The sequence below is a fragment of the Rattus rattus genome, chromosome 14, assembly GCF_011064425.1.
Source record: "Rattus rattus isolate New Zealand chromosome 14, Rrattus_CSIRO_v1, whole genome shotgun sequence".
Taxonomy (NCBI): domain Eukaryota; kingdom Metazoa; phylum Chordata; class Mammalia; order Rodentia; family Muridae; genus Rattus; species Rattus rattus.
In genome coordinates this window covers 33,097,134-33,121,014 of record NC_046167.1, presented here as the reverse complement: position 1 = coordinate 33,121,014, position 23,881 = coordinate 33,097,134, and the positions used below count along the sequence as shown (strand labels likewise).

Below are 23,881 nucleotides of genomic sequence, written 5' to 3'. Positions count from 1 at the left end.
GCCAAGAAAGCATTAGAGCAGGATCTGGAAACTGTCTGATCACACTTTCCATTCTTGAACAGGAAGTAGGACCAAACTATAAACTCTCAAAGCCCACACCCCTACTTCCTTCAATAAAGCTCTACCTCCTAAATGTTCTACAGTGTCCCCAAACAGCCTCGCCAATGTGGAACAATAGATTTAAATACATGAACCCACTGGAAACAATTCTCATTCAAACCACCCCACTCAATAAATGAATTATTTATTAATTAAGCTAGTGCTTAATATTTCAATGTAGAAAGCATGGAACTTGAACTCTAAGACAACAATCAGTTACTTCTAATCTTTCCTATAGATGGACTTTGCACCTAAAATTTAATGTTCCTCCAGAGAAAAAAATTAGGTAAAGAAAGAAGACCAGGTTGTTTAGGGTTAGTCCCATGTCAAGAGAGTGTCACACAGATAGAACATGGTTGATTGTTCTTGCGATGAAGAGTTGGAAGTGAGGTACCGCTTTCTGTACAAATAGTTTCACTTTCTCAGAAAAGACACTCAGTCCACACTGGAATTCTGACCAGCCAATTTAAGGAACTCTTCCTGTTTTCATTGGGCCTGGGAAGTACAAGCTAGAAGAGCAATGGGAAAGTGGGGGCAGTTCCCACCTTTTCACATCATTTGTAACTTATACTGTCTTTCTGGTATGTTGATGGTCTTAGTAAAACAGACACGCACAGAATTTCAGGGAGTCCTCGTGAGTGCTCTTGTAAATTAAACTCATTGGTTCTGCAGGGCAAATAGGTTATCATCAATTAAACCTTTGGGTCTGTATAGCAAATACTTGTTCATCCTCTAAGCCATTAGTTCTGGTTTTTTTTCTTTCCATCTTTACTAAATTGGGTATTTCTTATTTACGTTTCAAATGTTATTCCCTTTCCCGGTTTCCAGGCCAAGATTCCACTAATCCCTTCCCCATTCTCCCCTCTTTACCACCCTCCCCCCAAGAGGGTCCCTTTCACTGGGGATTCAGCCTTGGCAGGACCAAGGGTTTCCCCTTCCACTGGTGCCCTTACTAGGCTATTCATTGCTACCTATGAATTTGGAGGCCAGAGTCAATCCATGTATAGTCTTTGGGTAGTAGCTTAGTCCCTGGAAGCTCTGGTTGGTTGGCATTGCTGTTCATATGGGGTCTCAAGCCCCTTCAACCTCTCTCAGTCCTTTCTCTGATTCCTTCAACGGGGGTCCCATTCTCAGTTCAGTAGCTGCTGGCATTCGCCTACGTATTTGCCATGTTCTGGCTGTGTCTCTCAGGAGAGATCTACATCCAGTTCCTGTCAGCCTGCACTTCTTTGCTTCATCCATCTTATCTAGTTTGGTGGCTGTATATGTATGGGCCACATGTGGGGCAGGCTCTGAATGGGTGTTCCTTCAGCTTCTGTTCTAAACTTTGCCTCCCTATCCCCTCCTAAGGGTATTCTTGTTCCCCTTTTAAAGAAGGAGTGAAGCATCTGCATTTTGGTCATCCTTCTTGAGTTTCATGTGTTTTGTGCATCTAGGGTAATTCAAGCATTTGGGCTAATATCCACATATCAATGAGTGCATACCATGTGTGTTTTTCTTTTTTTATTTTTTCAACTTTACTAACTTTAGTATTTCTTATTTACATTTCAATTGTTATTCCCCTTCCCGGTGTCCAGGCAAACATCCCCCTAAACCCTCCCACTCCTCTTCTCTATGGGTGTTCCCCTCCTCATCCTCCCCCATTACTGTCCTCCCGACAACAATCACGTTCACTGGGGGTTCAGTCTTGGCAGGACCAAGGGCTTCCCCTTCCACTGGTGCTCAGTTGGAGTCCATGGTCAGTCCATGTGTAGTGGCTTAGTCCCTGGAAGCTCTGGTTGGTTGGCATTGTTGTTCATATGTGGTCTCGAGCCCCTTCAAGCTCTTTCAGTCCTTTCTAAGATTCCTTCAACGAGGGTCCCGTTCTCAGTTCAGTGGTTTAATGATGGTATTTGCCTATGTATTTGCTGTATTCTGGCTGTGTCTCTCAGGAGAGATCTACATCCGGTTCCTGTCGGCCTGCACTTCTTTGCTTCTTTTCTTGTCTAATTGGCTGTAAATGTATGGGCCACATGTGGGGCAGGCTCTGAATGGGTGTTCCTTCTGCCTCTGTTCTAAACTTTGTGTCCCTATTCCCTCCCAAGGGTATTCTTGTTCCCCTTTTAAAGATGCAGTTAAGCATTCTCATTTTGATCATCCTTCTTGAGTTTCATGTGTTCTGTGCATCTAGGGTAATTCGAGCATTTGGGCTAATCGCCATTTATCAATGAGTGCATACCATGTATGTTTTTCTGTGATTGGTTACCTCACTCAGGATGATATTTTCCAGTTCCATCCATTTGCCTATGAATTTCATAAAGTCATTGTTTTTGATAACTGAGTAATATTCCATTGTGTAGATGTACCACATTTTCTGTATCCATTCCTCTGTTGAAGGTCATCTGGGTTCTTTCCAACTTCTGGCTATTATAAATAAGGCTGCTATGAACATAGTGGAGCACATGTCTTTGTTATATATTGGAGCATCATTTGGGTACATGCCCAAGAGAGGTATAGTGGGTCCACAAAATGTTCGTTTTCTGAGGAACCTCCAGACTGATTTCCCAGAATGGTTGTACCAGTCTGTTCCAACAATGGCCATCTGCTGTGGCCAAAGTTTTGATCTTAGCCATTCTCCCTGGTGTGAGGTGAAATCTCAGGGTTGTTTTGGTTTACATTTCCCTTATGACTAAAGATGTTGAACATTTCTTTAGGTGTTTCTCAGCCATTCGGCATTCCTCAGCTGTGAATTCTTTGTTTAGCTCTGAACCCTATTTTTAATAGGGTTATTTGTCTCCCTGCAGTCTAACTTCATGAGTTCTTTGTATATTTTGGATATAAGCCCTCTATCAGTTGTATTATTGGTAAAGATCTTTTCCCAATCTGTTAGTTGCTCTTTTGTCCTAACAGCAATGTCCTTTGCCTTACAGAAGCTTTGTAGTCCATTTTGTTTCTACTTGGTTGATTTCAGCTCTGAGTTTGATTATTTCCTGCCTTCTACTCCTCCTGGGTGTATTTGCTTCTTTTTGTTCTAGAGCTTTTAGATGTGCTCTCAAGCTGCTGATATATATACTCTCTCCTGTTTCTTTCTGCAGGCACTCAGAGCTATGAGTTTTCCTTTTTAGCACAGCTTTCATTGTGTCCCATAAGTTTGGGTATGTTGTACCTTCATTTTCATTAAATTCTAAGAAGTCTTTAATTTCTTTCTTTATTTCTTCCTTCCTTGATCAGGTTATCATTGAGTAGAGCATTGTTCAACTTCCAAGTATATGTGGGCATTCTTCCCTTATTGTTATTGAAGACCAGCTTTAGGCCGTGGTGGTCAGATAGCACACATGGGATTATTTCTATCTTTCTGTATCTATTGAGGCCTGTTTTATGACCGCTTATATGGTCAATTTTGGAGAAAGTACCATGAGGTAGTAAGAAAAAGGTATATCCTTTTGTTTTAGGATAGAATGTCCTATAAACACCTATTAAGTCCATTTGGTTCATGACTTCTCTTAGTCTGTCTATGTCTCTGTTAATTTCTGTTTCCATGATCTGTCTATTGATGAGAATGGGGTGTTGAAATCTACTACTATTTTTGTGTGATGTGCAATGTGTGCTTTGAGCTTTAGTAAGGTTTCTTTTACGTATGTAGGTGCCCTTGTATTTGGAGCATAGATATATTTAGGATTGAGAGTTCATCTTGGTGGATTTTTCCTTTGATGAATATGAAGTGTTCTTCCTTATCTTTTTTGATGACTTTTGGTTGAAAATCGATTTTATTTGATATTAGAATGGCTACTCCAACTTGCTTCTTCAGACCATTTGCTTGGAAAGTTGTTTTCTAGCCTTTCACTCTGAGGTAGTGTCTGTCTTTGTCTCTGAGGTGTGTTTCCTGTAGGCAGCAAAATGCCGGGTTCTCATTACATATCGAGTTTGTTAATCTGTGTCTTTTTATTGAGGAGTTGAGTCCATTGTTGTTGAGAGATATTAAGAAATAGTGAATGTTGCTTCTGTTATCGTCATATTTGGAGGTGAGATTATGTTTTTGTGCTTGTCTTCTCTTTGTTTTGTTGCAAGATGATTAGTTTCTTGCTTTTTCTAGGGTGTAGCTTGCCTCCTTATGTTGGACTTTACCATTTATTATCCTTTGTAGGGCTGGATTTGTAGAAAGATATTGTGTAAATTTGGTTTTGTCATAGAATATCTTGGTTTCTTCATCTATGTTACTTGAGAGGTTTGCTGGATACAGTAACCTGGGCTGGCAATTGTGTTCTCTTAGGGTCTGTATGACATCTGTCCAGGATCTTCTGGCTTTCATAGTCTCTGGTGAGATGTCTGGTGTAATTCTGATAGGTCTGCCTTTATATGTTACTTGACCTTTTTCCCTTACTGCTTTTAATATTCTTTCTTTGTTTTGTGCATTTGGTATTTTGACTATTATGTGACGGGAAGAGTTTCTTTTCTGGTCCAATCTATTTGGAGTTCTGTAGGCTTCTTGTATGTTTATGGGCATCTCTTTCTTTAAGTTAGGGAAGTTTTCTTCTATGATTTTTTTTTAAGATATTTACTGGTCCTTTGAGTTGGGAGTCTTCCCTCTCTTCTATACCTATTAACATTAGGTTCGATCTTCTCATTGTGTCCTGGTTTTCCTGTATGTTTTGGGCCAGTGTCTTTTTCTGTTTTACATTATCTTTGACAGTTGTGTCAATGATTTCTATGGAATCTTCTGCTCCTGAGATTCTATCTTCTATCTCTTGTATTCTGTTGGTGATGTTTGTAACTATGGCTCCTTGTCTCTTCCTTTGGTTTTCTATATCCAGGGTTGTCTCCCTTTGTGCTTTCTTTATTGTTTCTATTTCCATTTTCAATTCCTTCACCTGTTTGTGTTTCCTGTAATTCTTTCAGGGATTTTTGTGTTTCCTCTCTAAGGACTTCTACTTGTTTTCTTGTGTTTTCCTGCACTTCTCTAAGGGAGTTCTTTATGTCTTTCTTAAAGTCCTCCATCATCATGATCAAATGTGATTTTTAATCTAGATCTTGCTTTTTGAGTATGTTTGGATATTCAGTGTTTGCTTTGGTGGGAGAATTGAGCTCTGATGATGCCATGTTTCTGTGGCTTGGTTTCCTCTGCTTGCCTCTCGCCATCAGGTTGTCTCTGGTGTTCCCTTGTTTTGCTATTTCTGACAGTTGCTTGACCATCCTATAGGCTTGTGTGTCAGGAGTGCTGTAGACCTGTTTTACTGTTTTCTTTCAGCCAGTTATGGGAACAGAGTGTTCTTCTTTCAGGCGTGTAGTCATTCCTGTCCACTGGCTTTCAGCTGTCCCTGTGATCGGGAACCAGAAGGGCCTGTTGCTACTGCTCCTGGGTCCCTGTATGTAGGGGGCCCAGATGGTGCTAGGTGTTTTCCTCTAGAGTCATAAATGTGGGCAGAGAGTAGTCTCCTCTGGTTTCCCAGGTGTGTCTGCCCCTCTGAAGGTCTAGCTCTCCCTCCCTCGGGATTTGGGTGCAGGGAGCTGTTTGACTGGGTCCGTTCAGATCTGGGCACAGTCTGGACCGCAGGACTCCTGCAGCTTGACTGCCCTTATCTTCCTGTGCCCAGAGGTCCTATACAGTTTCCTCTTGGGCCAGGAATGTGGGCAAAGGTGGGCAGAAGTGGCAGTCTCTCCTTCCCTGCAGTCTCATGATTGCCCACATGTCTGGGCAATCAGCTCTCTCTCCCACGGGGTTTGGGAAGCCATTGGTTCTGAATAGGAAAATAGGTATTCATCATTTAAGTTATCAAGTCTGTAGCATTTTTATAGCATATAACATTACATGGACTCCCACAAAGCAAATAATTACAGAATTCTGACTCCACGAATGGTCCAGTATTTTTCTCAAGGCTCACTGAAAGAAAAACTTCTCTAATCCCTGGCTCTGTTTCTGCACCTGCTACCTGGTAGGATCTCTGTCAGTGTAGCTCTTGTAGTGCCTTCTATACTACATTTGATGGTTTTATCTGTGAAGAAGGCTCTAAATCCCAAGATGAAAGTTAAAAGAAGAAGGTAAATAATAGTCCCACTGCTCTCCTGACCCTGCACCTCACCTGTGCAACACAACAGAGCTGTCTCAGCTGGTGAGAGCCCATGTGAGTGGGTCCCAAGTGCATGAGAGCAGGAGAGCTAGCTCCGTTCCTTGCCAGCTACAGTACTGGATGAACTAACAGTGGCACGGCCAGAGAGCTCTCCCTGATGGTGTGAGTGCAGGAAAGTTGGCAGGCTGACAGCCAGCTCAGCTACCAACCAGGCCTGGGTCCAGGGTTTTGAGTTGGCTCACCTTCATTAATTCTGATCAGTTTTGAGTGTTCCAGCACCATAAATATTGTTGCATGTGGATAGGGAAACCTTATGGTGTTCAGGTCTTTTGGGTGCTGGCAACATGTAGAATGCTTAGGCAGCAAAAGGGAGAACCACGTTGTTTTAGAAGAGACTTTCATTCGCTACACAATACTGTGAAGAACTTATCTTCTTCCAGCACTTGGCAGCTCATGCCAGTCAGGCTGTTTCTATTAAGGCTGAGCCTGTTAATGGCTGCTCCTCTGAAGATGACCTGGATTTTTCCTTTGATAGCTAGTGATGATTCTCTCTTCTTTTTTTTTCCCCCATCTTTATTAAATTCTTATTTACATTTCAATTGTTATTCCCTTTCCCAGTTTCCTAGCCAACATCCCCCTAAACCCTCCCACTCCTCTTCTATATGGGTGTTCCCCTCCCCATCCTCCCCCCATTACCGCCCTCTCCCCAACAATCATGTTCACTTGGGGTTCAGTCTTGGCAGGACCAAGGGCTTCCCCTTCCACTGGTGCTCTTACTAGGCTATTAATTACTACCTATGAGGTTGGAGCCCAGGGTCAATTCATGTATAGTCTTTGGGTAATGGCTTAGTTCCTGAAAGGTCTGATTGGTTGGAATTGTTGTTCATATGGGGTCTCAAGCCCCTTCAAGTTCTTCCAGTTCTTTCTCTGATTCCTTCAATGGGAGTCCTGTTCTCAGTTCAGTGGTTTGCTGCTGGGATTTGCCTATGTATTTGGTGTATTCTGGCTGTGTCTCTCAGTGTTCCTGTCAGCCTGCACTTCTTTGCTTCATCCATCTTATCTAGTTTGGTGGCTGTATATGTATGGTGTTACTGTGATGTCACATTGCTTTGTACTTTAGGGATTCCTAGAAATTTCTTCATTAGGCTTGACTCTACTACCATTACTGTGTCTTGAAGACTCCAATACTATACAATCTACTAATATATCAAGTTTAAAACAGAAAAAATCTTATTAAGTGATAACTTCACTGGTTCTAATCATCTTGAAGTAAATGTATGCTCCCTAAATAAAAATTACATTTTCAAAATACATACTTACAGAGAAGAATCTTCAATTGTATTCTAATTCATGAATAAGCTAGTCATACCTGATTAAATTTGAAAATGTGCCAGGTAAAAACAAACATAAAGTAAACATGTCTTTTTCACCACTGATCATGAAGAAGGGCATTCATGTGTTTACATGTACATTTTCTACATTATTCTACCCAAATAAACAACTAAACTATTAGAATGCAACTGTTTTGTATTAGAAGACATCTTAAATTTAGAAAATATTTTAGACTAGTTTAATATTGCTTTTAGAAGACAAAGGCAGAAGTAATGTAGGTCTCTGACAAAGTATCTGAAAAAACTCACAATTATTTAATATTTCTTTGCTTATGAGCCTTGCTATTTTTCTAGGAGAGAGCAATAATATCAACTTCAGACATTTATTCACCCTTGCAAAAGTCGTCTAAACATAAGCTACAGGAAAAATTAGGACCTACCATGATATTGCATCTCTTCTAAATTCATAATACATTGGCAGTGTTACAGGAAGCTATGGACTGTGTGATGACCAGGACATGTTCTGAGAAATGTGTTGCTGGGAGACTCCATCAAGTAAATTATGCTGATTTCACTTACATAAGTAAAATGGCTACAACATTATTAGGTGTTGTAAGTTGGAACTCTCATTATATATACAGTCTCTTATGGCCTACATATCATTATATATGCAAAACTCTAGCTCATTAGTCACTTTTTAAAAGTACAGTGTCACATTGTAATAGAAATATGAAAAGAAATAGTACCAATACCTAACTAACAAAGCTGAGTAACAAATCAAACAGACCCATAAGTGTAGCAAGAGTAAATATCAAGTATCATGTAATTGTATAATGAAATGATTTTTTAAAACCATACAATTAATCATTTCTATATTATATTGTTATTTTTTAGGTATTAATTAGTAGCTTTCCTTTCTATCCAACACCTAAACTACAATACAAATTTAGGTTAAGTAAAAGGAAGATCCGTTAATAATCAAGCTTCCAAATATTGAAACATAATTAAAATACATGTTTAAGGGGAGGATAGATACAGACTTTGTCATCAATTTTTTTCAAAGACATGATATTATACTTTGAAGGTTTCCATGAGTTCTTGTTTCAAACAACCACTAATCTGCCTATAGGATTTAACATAAGCTTGTAAGTAGTTTCTCCAAGCACTTTCTCAAAAGCATTGAAATTATTTTCATCCTCGAATGGAAAGCCATACATTCCCATTACTACCTGCTATAACACTTAGCTTAAAGTTTTCCCCCAGCATGTTGATCTCCCTGGCATCTACAGACAGTGTACCCAGTGTAGAATGACACTGACTGTGAATAGCAAGCTGCCCAAATCTCTTGCCTTACCCAGAGCTCTCAATGATTGATGGGATATAAAAAACCTGCCACTTGGACCTGGCTGTATAGACCTAATGTGATGTAATTTCCAAATACCTTGGATAATATTATAAAACTAGGCTATTAGATGGTGCATGGAAAGCTTGAAAAATGCAATTAATGGCAGTATTAGATACCAGGAGGAAAAGCATGACTGAGGAAGGAAAAGCTCATGAGCAACCAGGCATTACTCAGGTCATGGGAAGTCTTACCAATGGCAATTTAATGGGTTTTTAGAAACTCGAAGAGCTAGACTAATCAGAAGGCACAGAGACAGTATCCAAATTAACAAAATCAGAAACAAAATGGAAAACATAGCAATACAAACCAAAGAAATTTTAAAAATTATCAGATCCTACTATAAAAGCCTATACTCAACAAAACTAGAAAATCTGAATGAAATGGTTAATTTTCTAGACAGATACCAGGGACCAAAGTTAAATCAGGATCCAATAAACCATATAAACAGTCCCATAACCCCTAAAGAAATAGAAGCAGTCATTAAAAGTCTCCAAACCAAAAAAGCCCAAGACCAGATGGTTTTAGTGCAAAATTCTATAAGACCTTCAAAGAAGAACTAATACCAATACTCTTCAAACTATTTCACAAAACAGAAACAGAAAGAACACTACCTAATTCATTCTATGAAACCACAGTCACGCTGACACCAAAACCACACAAAGACTCAGCAAAGAGAACTTCAGACCAATTTCCCTTATGCATATTGATGCAAAATTACTCAATAAAGTTCTCACAAACCAAATCTAAGAACATATCAATACCATCATTTACCATGATCAAGTAGGCTTCATGCCAGGTATGCATGATGATTCGGAACTCTATCAACGTAATCCACTATATAAACAAACCAATCATCTCACTAAATGCTGAAAAAGCATTTGACAAAATTCAGCATCCCTTCATGTTAAAAGTATTGTACAGAACAGGAATTCAAGGCCCATACCTAAAGCAATATACAACAAACCAGGAGCCAACATCAAACTAAATGGAGAGAAACTTGAAGTAATCCCACTAAAATCAGGGACTAGACAAAGCTGCCCACTCTCTCCCTGTCTATTCAATATAATATGGTACTCAAAGTTCTAGCCACAGCAATTAGACAAGAAAAGGAGGTCAAGGGATACTAATTGGAAAGGAAGAAGTCAAAATATCACTGTTTGCAGATGATATGATAGTATACTTAAGTGACACCAAAATTCGACCAGAGAATTTCTTCAGCTAATAAACAACTTCACCAAAGTATCTGGATATAAAATTAACTCAAACAAATCAGTAATCTTCATCTACTCAAAGGATAAACAGGCTGATAAAGAAATTAGGGAAACAACACCCTTCACAATAGTCATAAATAATATATATCATGGTGTAACTCTAACCAAGCAAGTATAAGATCTGTATGAAAAGAAGTTCAAGTCTCTAAAGAAAGAAATTGAAGACCTCAGAGGATGGAAAGATCTCCCATGCTTATGGATCAGCAGGATTAACATAGTAAAAATGGCCATCTTACCAAAAGCAATCTACAGATTCAATGCAGTCCCCATCAAAATTCCAACTCAATTTTACACAGAGATAGAAAGAGCAATTCTCAAATTCATTTGTAACAAGAAAAAAAAAAAACCTTGGAGAGCAAAAGTTATTCTCAACAATAAGAGAACTTCTGGGGAATCATCATCCCTGACCTCAAACTACTACAGAGCAGTCATGATGAAAACCACATGGTATTAGTACAGAGACAGGCAAGTAGAATAGAATGGAATAGAGTTGAAGACCCAGAAATGAACCCGTACCCATATGGTCACTTAATCTTTGACAAAGAGCCAAAACCATCCAGTGAGGGGGAAAAGACAGCATATTTAACAAATGTATTAAGTGGTAGTCAGCATGTAGAAGAATGCAAATTGACCCATTTTTATCTTCTTGTACAAAGCTCAAGTCCAAGTGGATAAAACACCTCCACATAAAACCAAATATGCTAAATCTTTTACAAGAGAAATTGGGAAAGAGCCTCAAACACATTGGGATGGGGGAAATGTTTCTGAACAGAGCAGCAATGGTTCAGGCTCTAATACCAACTATTTACAAATGGGATCTCATAAAATTAAAAATTTCTGTAAGGCAAAAAACACTGTCATTAGGACAAAACAGCAACCAACAGACTGAGAAAAGATCTTTACCAATCTTACATCTGATAGAGGGCTAATATCCAATATATACAAAGAACTCAAGAAGTTAGACTCCAGAGAATCAAATAACCCTATTAAAATGGGGTTCAGAGCTAAACAAAGAATTCTCAACTGAGGAGTCTCAAATGGCCGAAAAACACCTAAAGAAATGTTAAACATCCTTAGTCCTCAGGGAAATGCAAATCAAAACAACTCTAAGATTCTCAGTCAGAATGGCTAAGATCAAAAACTCAGGTGACAACAGATGCTGGTGAACGTTGTGGTTTGCCCTGGAGTTATCTGTATTTTGATGCTAATTCCACTGCCCCCAGGACTGCAGCCTAGTCAATTACTCAGGAATCAGGTGATTTCATCAGAGCCTTCTCCCCATTGAATTTGTAAAATACAGGTGAGGGGCAGGTACAGGATAGAAGGAAACCTGTCATTGGAGGAGAAGGAAGGATGGGTGGGAAAGAAGTTTGGAGGAAGAGGAGGAGACTGGAACAGAGAGGAGAGTCGAGAAGAGAGAGAGAAAAGCCTTGGCAGGACAATGGAGGCTGATGTAAAGATCTCGCTCTGTGTATTTACAGGTTGTTATCAATGTTCCTAAGGGATGGATGGTACAGAGCTTTGTATGTTTAAGTAGGCAATTATATCTTATCAATTGGATCTAAGATTATAGTGTTGTGTGTTCTTTTATGTGAGGGTTTGAGTGTAGGAAAGTGTGCGGTGGCTGGAGACACTGGGCCGCCACGGCGAAGTGAAGTTGGGATGTGTTTCCGCCCAGGTATCTAGCAGATAGCTTGGGGCACCACAGTGAGGACCTAACAGGGTAAAAGACAACTATACCTTTTTTTATTTTTTATATTTTTAATATACAACAACAGGTGAAAATGTGGAGAAAGAGGAACACTCCTATATTGTTGGTGGGATTGCAAGGTGGTACAACCACTCTGTGGTACATTTACACAATGGAATACTAATCAGCCATTAAAAACAATGACTTCATGAAATTCTCAGGGAAATGGTTGGAACTAGAAAATATCCTGAGTGAGGTAACACAGTCACAAAAGAACACATCTGGTATGTACTCACTAATAAGTGGATTTTAGGAAAAAAGCTCAGAATACCCATGATACAACTTACAGACCATATGAAGCTCAAGAAGAAGGAAGACCAAAGTGTGGATGCTTCAGTCCTTCATAGAAGGGGGAAAGAAATAATTTCAAGGGGGTTTGGGGTAGAGGGTGGGAAGGATTTGGGAGGAAGAGACGAGGGGGGAAGGAAAAAGCAGGGACAGGATCAGGTGTGGGAGGAGAAAGGTAGATGTACAGAGGGTCAGGAAATTGAATAGAGGTGTGTAGCAATGGGGATGGGGAACTGGTGGTAGCTAGGAAAGCAAGAGACTCCCAGGACTCAGTGGGGATGACATTAGCTGAAATACCCAACAAATGGGAGAGAGAACCTGTAGAGACCATAGCCAGGGGTTAGGCATGGCCCCCATTGAAAGATGGGGCCACCCATCCTTCTCAAAATTTTAAACCAGAATTGTTCCTGTCTAAAGGAAATACAGGGACATAGAGTGGAGCAGAGACTAAAGGAAAGGCCATTCAGGGACTGCCCTACCTGGGGATCCATCCCATATGCAGTCATCACATCCAGTCACTATTGCTGATGCCAAGAAATGTTTGCTGACAGGAGCCTGATATTGATGTCTCCTGACTAGAGCCTTACCGATACAGATGCAGATGCTTACAGCTAACCATTGGACTGAGCATGGGAACTCTAATAGATGAGTTAGGGGAAGGACTGAAAGAGCTGAAGGGGTTTGCAACCCCATAGGAAGAACAATATCAACCAACCAGAGCCCTCCCAGGGACTAAACCACCAATCAAATCAAAACACATGGAGGGACCCATGGCTCCATCTGCTTATGTAGCAGAAGATGGCCTTATCCTAGGTCCTGTGAAGGCTTTATGCCCCAGTGTAGCAGAATGCTAGGGAGTGTTTGAGTGGGTGAGGAAGCACCCTCATAGACGCAGGGAGAGGGAAGTGTAATAGGAGGTTTTCAGAAGGGAAACAGGGAGGGGGATAACATTTGAAATGTAAATAAATAAAATAACCAATAAAAACATTTTTAAAAAAAAACTCAAGAGAAGAGTTCAGCGGCAGAGCGCTTACCTAGGAAGTTACAGGCCCTGGGTTCGGTCCCCAGCTCCGAAAAAAAAGAACAAAAAAAAATTAAAATTGCTGTTGCAGAAAATGTTTAATCTTAGTAATAACCAAGTGGATGAAATGATAATGTGTATCTATTTTAAGTTTATTTTCAGTAATATCCAATTAACAGCATGGATCAGGGTTTATGAGGTGATAGGAATCTGACATTGTGTTTTTCTTGAAGTATAAAGTGCTGTTTAGAAAGTGATGTGATGTGGCCACAGAAAGAGAGGGTCCTAGAACCGCTCATGGCTAGCCAATGGGAGAATATGGCAATGGCCACTTCTTCTAAACCAAGGAAGCCTTCTCTGCCAGTTAGGTTTAAGTCTGATTATCACCCAGGAAAATATCAAAATGGCAGTAGGAAGCAACATCCTCTGCAAAGAAAGCTGTAAAATGCTTAGCCAGCTGACATTATGATCCCACATAAACCTGAGATTCTATTATTAAGTATGAAAAACAGAGTGTGTTATACAGGTAGCTAGAAATTTTTATTGCATCATTCATTTGTATTTGAACAGCTGTTGGCTAAAGTTTTTCACTTTTAAAATTAATGCCAGTGATAAGAGAATATTTATGAAACAGAAATCCATGCAGCTTACAAAATGGAGACTCCTAAAACAAAATTAATAGGTTTATTTTAATTAATATAGTATATAATATTGTGTATAATATAGTATATAATTAGTATGTAATATTGCTATATGTGAACATAATAATGTGCTTAATAAAATTATTCGGATGAATAAAATTATTTAAAGACAACTTGCCAAAATATTTTAACTAAGAATAAAAGGCATCATATGAGACAGTGAGCCGCAAACACTAGTCACCATCAGGTAGCAAAGGGAACTTGAAGAATTTTTTTCTACCACAGAGTTACCTGTCAGAAAGCAAGGGGGTCACATGATGATTTGGTCCTCATATGACCACCATCACTGACATTTCCTGAACACTTAATTGAACTATGTTTTTGTTTGCTCAGCCAGTATCAGATAGAGTAATGTATTGTGAGTCCCATTTACATTTGAAGAATCTGGGATACAAGAAAGTGACTTATTCATTGTCTCACAAACCATAAATCAAACACCACCAGGGGGGGGGGGTCTCCCCAAAACATATCTTTTCTGTTTACCATCTTTAAATACAAATCTATATCTATAACTGTACAAAAAATGTTATCACTGACAAATATATAAATTTTAAAATATGCTTTTCTTTCATATATTTTCCTCTCAGTCTTTTTTTAATTATCACAATATTAATTGCAATAAATTATATAATAGGAAACTACAAAGAAATAAACTACCTAAAGTCTTAGAACTACAGATTTAAAAGTAAAAACATCTAGTGAGGTAGATGGGATGCCAAGATGTTTAAGTAATGGATTTATTTAGCTTGAGTACAGAAATACTAAAGCCCATACAATTTTTCATGACATAATTTTTGAAAGACAGACTGGTCTGGGGGGGCAACATAAACCCTCTTAAGTGTTGCATGCTGGCTCTTGAGAGGAGTCAGTCTGCACTTGCTGGAGAGTTCCCCCTGGACTATAGCTGTTTTGTCCTAGATTCCCCTAAGGACTCAGCTTCATTTTATTTTTGTCTTTCAGCTGAAACTAAGATCTGCTTCAAATACTACCACGGAGTAAGCGGGGCCCTGAGAGCTACAACCCCCAGTGTCACTGTCAAGAATTCAGCAGCTCCCGTAAGTCTCTGCTCTTCCTCCTGCTCAGACCCAACTCACATAGTTATTTGCTTTCTTGTCCTTTTCATGCGTGTATGCACACAATTATGCATGTGCACACATCTGCAACTGCACCTACATGTATATGAAGATACATTGATAGATGAAGAGTACACACACACACACACACACACGTGCGCAAGCACACACACCTCTGACTAGTGATAAAGAAAAACATCAAAAGCTGTTCTTTTCAGAGTGCAAGCAACCTAAATGTTAGAGACATTCTGGATTTCTTTCAACAAAATGTTTCCATGGGGATATACTTAGTGGCAGTGTATGAGGCTTTCTTTAAGAAACATGCTTATAATAACTGATTTTGAATATTTATATTTTTGATGTTTTAATTTCTTTTTAAACTTAAAATTAAACTAATCAGAATGTATTGCCTCAGATTTATCTTAGTTATATGAAATTATAGACCTAGAAAAGATAAAATCTTACTTTCTGTTCTTTGGGTAAATGCAGACACTGTCTAACAAGTGAACCCAAGCAATGCACCTCAAGCCAGACTACAGCAAACCTCAGGATTCATATATTTTTGTTTTTTGTGCATTTTGGTTTTGACATTGTTATTGTTGATTATATTCTTTTGAGACATGGTCTCACCATGTAGCCCAGGCTGTCCCGGAACCAACTATTCAAGTTGGATTTACATAGATCATTCTTCCTATGCCTTCCCAGTGCTGAGATCATAGAACTGTGCCACCAAGTCCAGCTGTACATCCAGGATTTCAGTCACACCCCACCCTTTTGTTCTCTACTATGATAATAGACAGTATCAAAAAAATAGACATTACCTTTTCCTGAATTTCCCCCTAGTCTTTTATCTTTCTACCATTTCTCGTCTTTCTTATTACTTCTTCCAGAGATTCATAAAACCTCTTCTGATCATATTCACCAATTTTTGCAACTTTCCCCATATTCATTCACCTTTTCTACACACACAACTTGATAACTTTATATCATTTTTATTCTTTTAAGATAACTTGTGGTTTGATGGGTTCTTGTTGTCATATTGGGGAGTTGTTTGTTTGTTTGTTTGTTTGTTTGTTTGTTTGTTGAGACAGGGTTCCCCTATGTAGCCCCAGCTGTCCTTGAACCTGCTATACAGATCACTCACAGAGTGAGTGCTGGAATTAAAAGCCTACACTGCCATACCCAGCTTAAGAGCAATTTTTTGCAGCCTACATAGTTTTGGATGTGTAGTTCTGCACTGTACAGTGGTCCGCTTACTAGGGACTACATTCTTAGAGGAAACTGACTCTTGCTCTTCTAGTGGCTAACAAGTGCCAAGATCCAACAGCTTGGGATAAAATTCACGCCCAGCTCCTCATGCTGTCCTAGGATTTGGTCTGACTTGGGCCTGAATAGGTATTAAATATTCTGTCACACCCACAGTGAGTTCACATGTGCAGCTAGCTGCCTTGCTGTGTTGGGAAGACATTGTGTCTTTATAGTCATCTTCTACCACAGGCTCCTACGCTCATTTTCCCCCTTCTTCCACAATTCCACAGTGATATCTGACCCCTCACATGCTGGGCTGTGGTAGCATGCTCTCTTTAAGCCTGAGAATGCTGTGTTCTCTTCCTTTCTGCACCTTGACCAGTTGTGGGTCACTGCGTTGATCACCATCTACTGCAAATACAAGCTTCTCAGATAAGGAACGAGAGATGTATTCAGTATGAGTATTTAAAAAGCCAGTTTAATACTATACACACTTCGGAGAATGATAGTAGTAGGCCTATGACTTGTCTAGCCTAAGAAGCCTGATAATGATGCCAGATATGGGCTGAGTCCTGTGGAGTAAGTCTAAAATACAATCAGAAAATGTGTCCCATTATGGTCATGCCACTATTATACAAGTGGGAATGTCGTCCCAGACCAGTCACTATTATAACTTTCAAGGTTCATAGCTGGGTAAGACTGATGATTAACTTTCTCCCCTAGTAGCTTGCATAGCACCTTACAGTACACTGAAAACTAGCTAGCTGGTGAGGTTGAGTCTAAGACCAATAGAGAAGAAATGCCTTAAAAGGATGTTCTCCAACCAGTTGAGCCATCTGCAGGCTATGCAGTGTGCTTCAGGTTTCAGTCTTTCATGAATCATGGGATTTTGGTGATGCAGCTATCATGGCATCACCCATATTCCTGTTTGTAAACTCACCCCTTAAAAAACTCACCGATTCACCAAGTTGGACTTTAGTGGCATCTGTATTTTGGTCTGTCATCAATTCTATCTCCCAGTGAATATTGTCACAAAACAGTGTGAGAATCCAGTCCTAAGCCCATGGGAGGCTGAGAATAGAGAGTGCTTCTGGACTCTCACCACCTCATTGAAACTAAGTATATAGGTCCAGTGTAAGTACTTTCACATAAACCACATTTTAATGTGTAAGTAGTTTTTAGGGTGACTCTGCTGTTGTTGCCCTTATTTCTTGGTAGAATGAAACAGTTTTCAAGGTTCTCTTGCATTTCTCTATTTGATTTCTATCACATTAAGGCAGACCAAAAAACATTTTTTAAGCAAATGCTCTTCCTTCTCAATTAAGATATTATTTTTTAAACTAATAGTATCTTTGAACATATGGTGTTGTAATAGAAACTAAACCTAGTTTTAATTTTAAAACACAAGTCGTTTATTGGTAAAATCCAGTGAACATCTGAATTAATGTAAGCTTTTGTAATCTCATCCAGGAACTTAAGCACACTGCTCCAAAGGAAAAAAATGTAATTAAATTTGCTTGAATGCATTTTAAATTCTATTTTCTCACTGATTATTGCTGGTACCACATTAATTTTTCAGGGTAAAGTTTTTGGGGGCAAATTGATAGAAAGTTTAAGTTTTGGGGGCCTTTTGACTTGGATTTTAATAGTGGCAACATGTATTTTATTGCTGTATCAAAATATTTGAGACTTAGAACGTAAAAATTGTTTTGTTTTGATTTAAAGTCTTGAAGGCCTTATTCTATGGTTGGTTAGTCTCCGTGTCTGGGGGCCTAGGTGAGGCAGAGTGTCACTGGAAGAGAGCACACTGTAGAGAACTTTATCCATCTCATAATGGTTGGGAAGAAAACAGAAAGAGGCAAGGTTTGCATCCCAGTAACAAATTCAAGGGCTTTCCCTAACAACCTAACATCTTTCTACCAGGCCCATCACCTAAAGCTCTCACAATTTCCCAATGGTCACATGTGGTAAGAATCAAGCCTTTGACTCTATGAGCCATTCTGGAACACTCAAGACTATAACACAAACCATGAACACATACTGTAACACAAACCATAGGAGTCTTTTTTAAATGATTTTTTAAAAAAAGAACAGACTTTTTGTTCTATCTATGCTCAGAAGATGTGGACTAGACATTACCCTTTTCACTGAATGTGGTAATTGATGTGTGTTTGTGCATTCATGTTATCCTATAGGTGTGCATGAGAACCAGAGGTCAACATCAGATGTTGTTCTTCAGGATCAAGCCACTTTATTTTTAAAGATAGACACTTACTGGGGCCTGAAGATTGCTTTCTCTGACAGGAAGTTTGAGAGATCTGTCTCTGCATCCCAGAGCTGGGACATCAACTGCCTGCCACCCTGTCTGGTCTTCCACACACATGCATGATCATGCTTGAACGCTGGTCTTCATGCTCCCATAGAAAGCACTTCAGCGACTAACACACTGCCCCAGACCTAGTGCAATTGTTTTGTGAATTGATTCTGTTTTTCTATCCCCCTTACACATCCACAACTTATTTTTGTAGTGTGCCTTTAATTCTTACCTAAATAAACACAAAAAAAGAAATTTCATTCATAATCTTATGAGACAAAAAGTATATTACTTATTCCCTAATGTTATGAGAATTAGTTTCTAAGTGAGATAATCCCAGCTATACCAGGAGAGCAAGAGTTCTGAAGTACTTATATAATATTCTTGTTTTTAATTTCTACCTCTTATAACTCCTTCTGTTAGCCTTTCTCAAATGACAATTTTAGAACACATTTTGATTTGAAGCAGATATAAGTCAAATGGTAGAGATAAAACAAATCCAGGGGTTGGGGATTTAGCTCAATGGTAGAACGCTTGCCTAGGAAGCGCAAGGCCATGGGTTTGGTCCCCAGCTCCAAAAAAAAAAAAAAAAAAAAAAAAAAAAAAAAAAACCAAATCCAGACTTGAGTTCTTGTGATAAAGTCACAAACATGATTTACTAACCAGTAAAGATCAGTGCAGTCCAAATATTTACTAGAAGATTCCAGAATTGTTTTCTAGTGGAATATTTGTGAGACTTTCTGAGTACTATGACTTTAAATTCTGTCTCTATCCCACAAAGTCAAGGGTAGAAAGGGGAAGAAATTTCGAAGAGGAAAGCTAACGGATAAATGTTCTTCCAACTGAGAGTACAAGGCAGGTTTTGCATTTGCTCCCAATATTTCAGCAAAGGCCGAATCCTACAAAGGCCCAAAGTCCATACAGCTTGGATAATTTATCTACCGTTAGAATTGTTGCTGATAATAGATGCTGTGAAGCTTCACATTTAATTTTACACTTGACACTTTTGGTATCAAATATATTTTATGCACTTATCCACCACCAAAGAAAAATCCACGACAATTAGACCTAGAAACAATTAATTTCATATCTTCTTTCATGACCTGTGCTCATTACCTGCATTCAGCCTTCCTCACTCCCTAGTTAGCATTTCTCGTCCTCTTCATGTATACTGTGCCAACATTTACATATATGCAAATTTATAACCTAATTCTGCATGTGAGAGACATGTGGTTTATTTCCTTCTGACATTGTATAACCCTGTTAAAATATTATACATTCTAATTCCATCCACTTTTCTACAATGTTTAGCTTCATTTTTCTTTAAGGCTGAATTTCATCTAGTTCCAATAAAAATATTTATTTATTATGATTTTTCTACAGCATGATACATTTCAAAATTATAACATACAATGAAACAAAGCAAGTTTCTTGGTGTTTTAAAATTTTCTGCATGCTGCTCATTTTAAGGGCTCAAGCTCACTCTGCTCACCACCCACTTTCTCTTATTAAAAGACAACACTTACTTCCAAGGAAGGGAAACAGAAAGGATTACACTCATTCCTCATTCTATCCTTTCGCGGGTCAGTACACAGCATTGTCTTAGTGTTCTATCACTGTGAAGAGAAACCAGTACATCAGCATCTCTTGGAAAAGAAAGCAATAAAAGACAATAAAAATATGTCACTCTGGGTTGCTCTTAAGGGGCAGTCAAGGGGACAGACGAGAAATAAAACACTATGCTTTGTTGAATTCAGATCTCAATCTTTAGACGTCTGCTTAGCCTGTTTATGGAGATTTCTGTTTGTTCAAATAAAAATGACCCTCATAGATTTGAGTGCTTAGCTATAACGGAGTGACACTATTAGAAGCTGTGGTCTTGTCAGAGTATGTGCATATTGGTTGGAAGAAGTGGGCCCCTGGGGGTGGGGTTTGGGTTTCAAATACTCAAGCCAGGCCCAGTGTTTCTCCCTACCTGCTGCCTAATAGTCTATATTAAGCTTGCATAACAGGGTTTTCTCACTTACCCATAAACAGAATTCTTCCCCAAGTAGCAGAATTTCCCACAAGCCAGAGAAGGGAGAGGGGAGGAATTTGGTTAGAGAAGAGACACTGTGAGATAGCACAAGGATGCTGACCAGCTTGTTACAGACCTTTCCTGTTAGCATCTCAGTGACCCTTGCTATAGTGTATTATCTTTTTTGATGTCTCTTTTACTTGTCTTTCGTTTTTCTTTCCTTTTACAGATTTTTAAAGGTATTGGCTCTGAGGAGACTGTGCAAAGTCAAGGAAACAGGAGGCTCATCAGCTTCTCTCTCTCAGGTACGTGTTGCTCACGTAGAAGCCTTATTTATGCAGTGCTCTTGTTTGACAACTAAAGAAGAAAGCGTTTCTTTTGGCTAACAATTCTAAAAATCTGTGAGTCATTGTGGCAGGGTGCAGGCATGACAGCAAGCAGCAAGAGCCCACCCCATGCAGTGTGTTTCCTCCAACAAGGCTGCACCTCACTATAACCTCTCCAGACAGCACTACCAATAAGAAACCAAGCGTTCAAATGCCTCAGCCTGTGCAGGACATTTCTTATCCAAACCACCATGTGCAGTGAACCTGAATGTCGACCACTTTTATTTGACTCTAACGAACGTACATCAATCTCTTTGTGTCTCATTTACCTCACCTCTGGGATAAAAATAAAAAGTATCTGATCTATTGCCTTTGAATAAGCAAAAATAATGGAAATTCAGTCAGTCATAAAGGAGGAGTGTTTTGACACTGTGTGAATGGAAGTCGGCCGTAATAGCAGCATCAAGAATTTACTGAGGGCAAGTTACAGAACTAAACGGAACTTCCAGTCAACCCACTTAAGCAGAGCAGATCGAAGCTGAGCTGGTCAAAACAGCATTTGTTGGGAGTGGAGGAGTCAGTGGAATCCAAATACAGTCCATTTTAATTTAGCTGATTTTAAAAAATAATAGTTGGGTATTATGTCAAGCTTTTCCTGGGGAAATGGGAGCAGGGTCTATTAACCCTGGCTGGGGAACTGATGGCAGATCAATATAACCATTATACTGAAGTGGATGAAATAATAATAAAAGAATTACGTTATTGGGGCCACTTACAAGAGCATGAACAGCTCAGCGGGAGCTGCATCACTGAAGGGCCTACCTCATCATGGGTGAGAACTCGGGACAGCTGCATTATTAGAGCCCTCTGCAGGTCGTACAGGCAGCGCAAGTTGGAGAGTGTTCTGCAAGAAGCTTCACAGAGATTCTCTTCTCTGGGCAACTGTTTTCTACTTCTATGATCTCTGGTGAGGAGATTGTGGAACTAGTAGGTTTCCGCTATGCAAGACTTGCAGTGGTGCTGACTTCCTAAGTCTCTCTTCCTCCCGCCTCAGTGAGGAAATGTCTTACTTTGTAGGAAATTGATGAAAAGCAAAGAGGATGCTACTTTTTTAATTTCATGACCCTATGGTGGGTCTCTAGTTTATTGACAATGGGGAAACAAGGTAAAGAGTTATAGGAAATCTCTGCATTTTTTACAGAACTCTTCTGTAAACCGAAAATTATTTTGTCATTAGAAGTGTAAAAGAACACTGAGCTGCTCTGAGTAAAATAATACAGAAAGTCCAGAATCTCACATAATACATCTTAACTAAGTCATCTTCAAAGAACACCATTGAATAAAACCCCAATTCTATTGACCACAAATAAAAAACTGTGACCTTAGTTTGGCAAATCAGTTCTCCATAGCAAGTGTGTCACAGATCAGAGGTCTCATGGAACTTTGGGGGAATAAATTATCACCTGTTGTGGTTTTCTAGGTTGAAGCATATGAATATTCAACAGTGAATCCCAGATGTTATCGTGGGATGATAAAAGAGAGGAGAAGAGAAAAATTTAATAATTTTTTTACACCTGAATAAACACATGCAACCCCTGGGTTTCCATTTTCATGTTCCTATTGAAATGCTAAAAAATAACAATAGCTGTACTGGTTTTCAAAAAACAGTAGAAACAAGAAAGACCACAGGAGAATTTACCAGAAACCAAGAGTAATTTTCTATGACCAAAGTTCCAATGGTATCTTGAGGTTCAGGAAGGGTATGGCTGGAGAAAGGACAATAGCTCTGTTCCTTGGTCCCATTTTGTCTCTGTCATTCAGATATGGGCTCTTGGACAGACCAAGGAATTTTTTCTGTACCTCAACATTACTCAAAATCAGTTAATAAGGTGTTCTGAGTTAAGTCATCTCCTGTTTTCCATGGTACATAATTTTATTATTCCAAGATGACAGTTTCCAGCATTGAAATGGAACTATAAACTTGGAACTATAAATGTATCAAGTAAAGAAAGAATCCTGGAAAGGTCACAGATAAATAATATTTGTAATTAGGATATATGCACATTCATTTAACTTAGTATCTCTATCTATGATAAAAAATAAATACTGTTCAAGGAAGAAGACTCAGTGAGTAACGGTATCTGATACCAGGCCTACTGAGGTGAAACCCTAGGATCTACATAATGGAAAAAGAAAACCAATTCCTACAAGTTTTTCTCTGACAAACATATCTGTACCATCTTGTCACTCAAAGAAAGGAAGAAACAAAGAAACAAAGAAAGAAAGAAAGAAAGAAAGAAAGAAAGAAAGAAAGAAAGAAAGAAAAAATGTTGGCGCCTGTGCCGACAGTGTGTGAATATTGGGCGTAGGTCTGCGGGATTGAAAGAAAACACATACAGGGGTCACCCATTTTCAGAGAGTGCCACAAAGGCTTTACTGAGATCTCCTTATATACCCGAGGCAAAAGCCGTGGAAAACAACAAGGCAGGTGAAAATCCCCAACCAGAAAAACAGGAAAAGTCTGTGTGGTGGAAAGTTCAGGGCCCAATCAGGAGCATAAACAACTTCTTAGCAACAACAAGCAGGAAGGCTAGGTGGGGAGGAAAGGTGCCATGGAAACCCCCCCCCCCCCCGGCCTCAAATCAGGAGCTAAGAGCAGCTGCCAAGGGTGTAAACAACTTCTTGCTATAGCAGGCTAAAAGGCTCAGCGAGTGGGAAGGGAAACATCCCAAGGTAGGGCCCAACAAAGAAAGAAAGAAAGAAAGAAAGAAAGAAAGAAAGAAAGAAAGAAAGAAAGAAAGAAAGAAAGAAAGAAAGAAAGAAAGAAAGAAAGAAAGAAAGAAAGGAAGGAAGGAAGGAAGGAAGGAAGGAAGGAAGGAGAAAGAAAGAGAAAGAGAAAGAAAGAGAGAAAGAAAGAAAATGTAAGAAAAAGTAAATACCAATAGAAATAATAAAATATACTCAATGCCTTAAAGATAAAAGGAAAGATCACC

The 23,881-nt window shown here is 39.1% G+C and overlaps 1 protein-coding gene across 3 annotated transcripts in view; it reads left to right on the top strand.

Annotated features, from left to right (window-relative positions):
- Nucleotides 1-23,881, top strand: part of Hecw1 (HECT, C2 and WW domain containing E3 ubiquitin protein ligase 1) — a 367,055-nt gene that overhangs the window by 203,125 nt on the left and 140,049 nt on the right. For 2 of the 3 annotated variants that reach the window (XM_032884397.1, XM_032884396.1), the window contains exon 1: nt 20,079-20,867. In XM_032884397.1, the coding sequence (XP_032740288.1) occupies nt 20,750-20,867 (118 nt within the window). In that variant the 5' untranslated portion in view covers nt 20,079-20,749. Of the gene's footprint in view, nt 1-14,870; nt 14,966-20,078; nt 20,868-23,881 lie in introns of those variants that run through there. The other variant, XM_032884399.1, reaches the window with a different exon arrangement.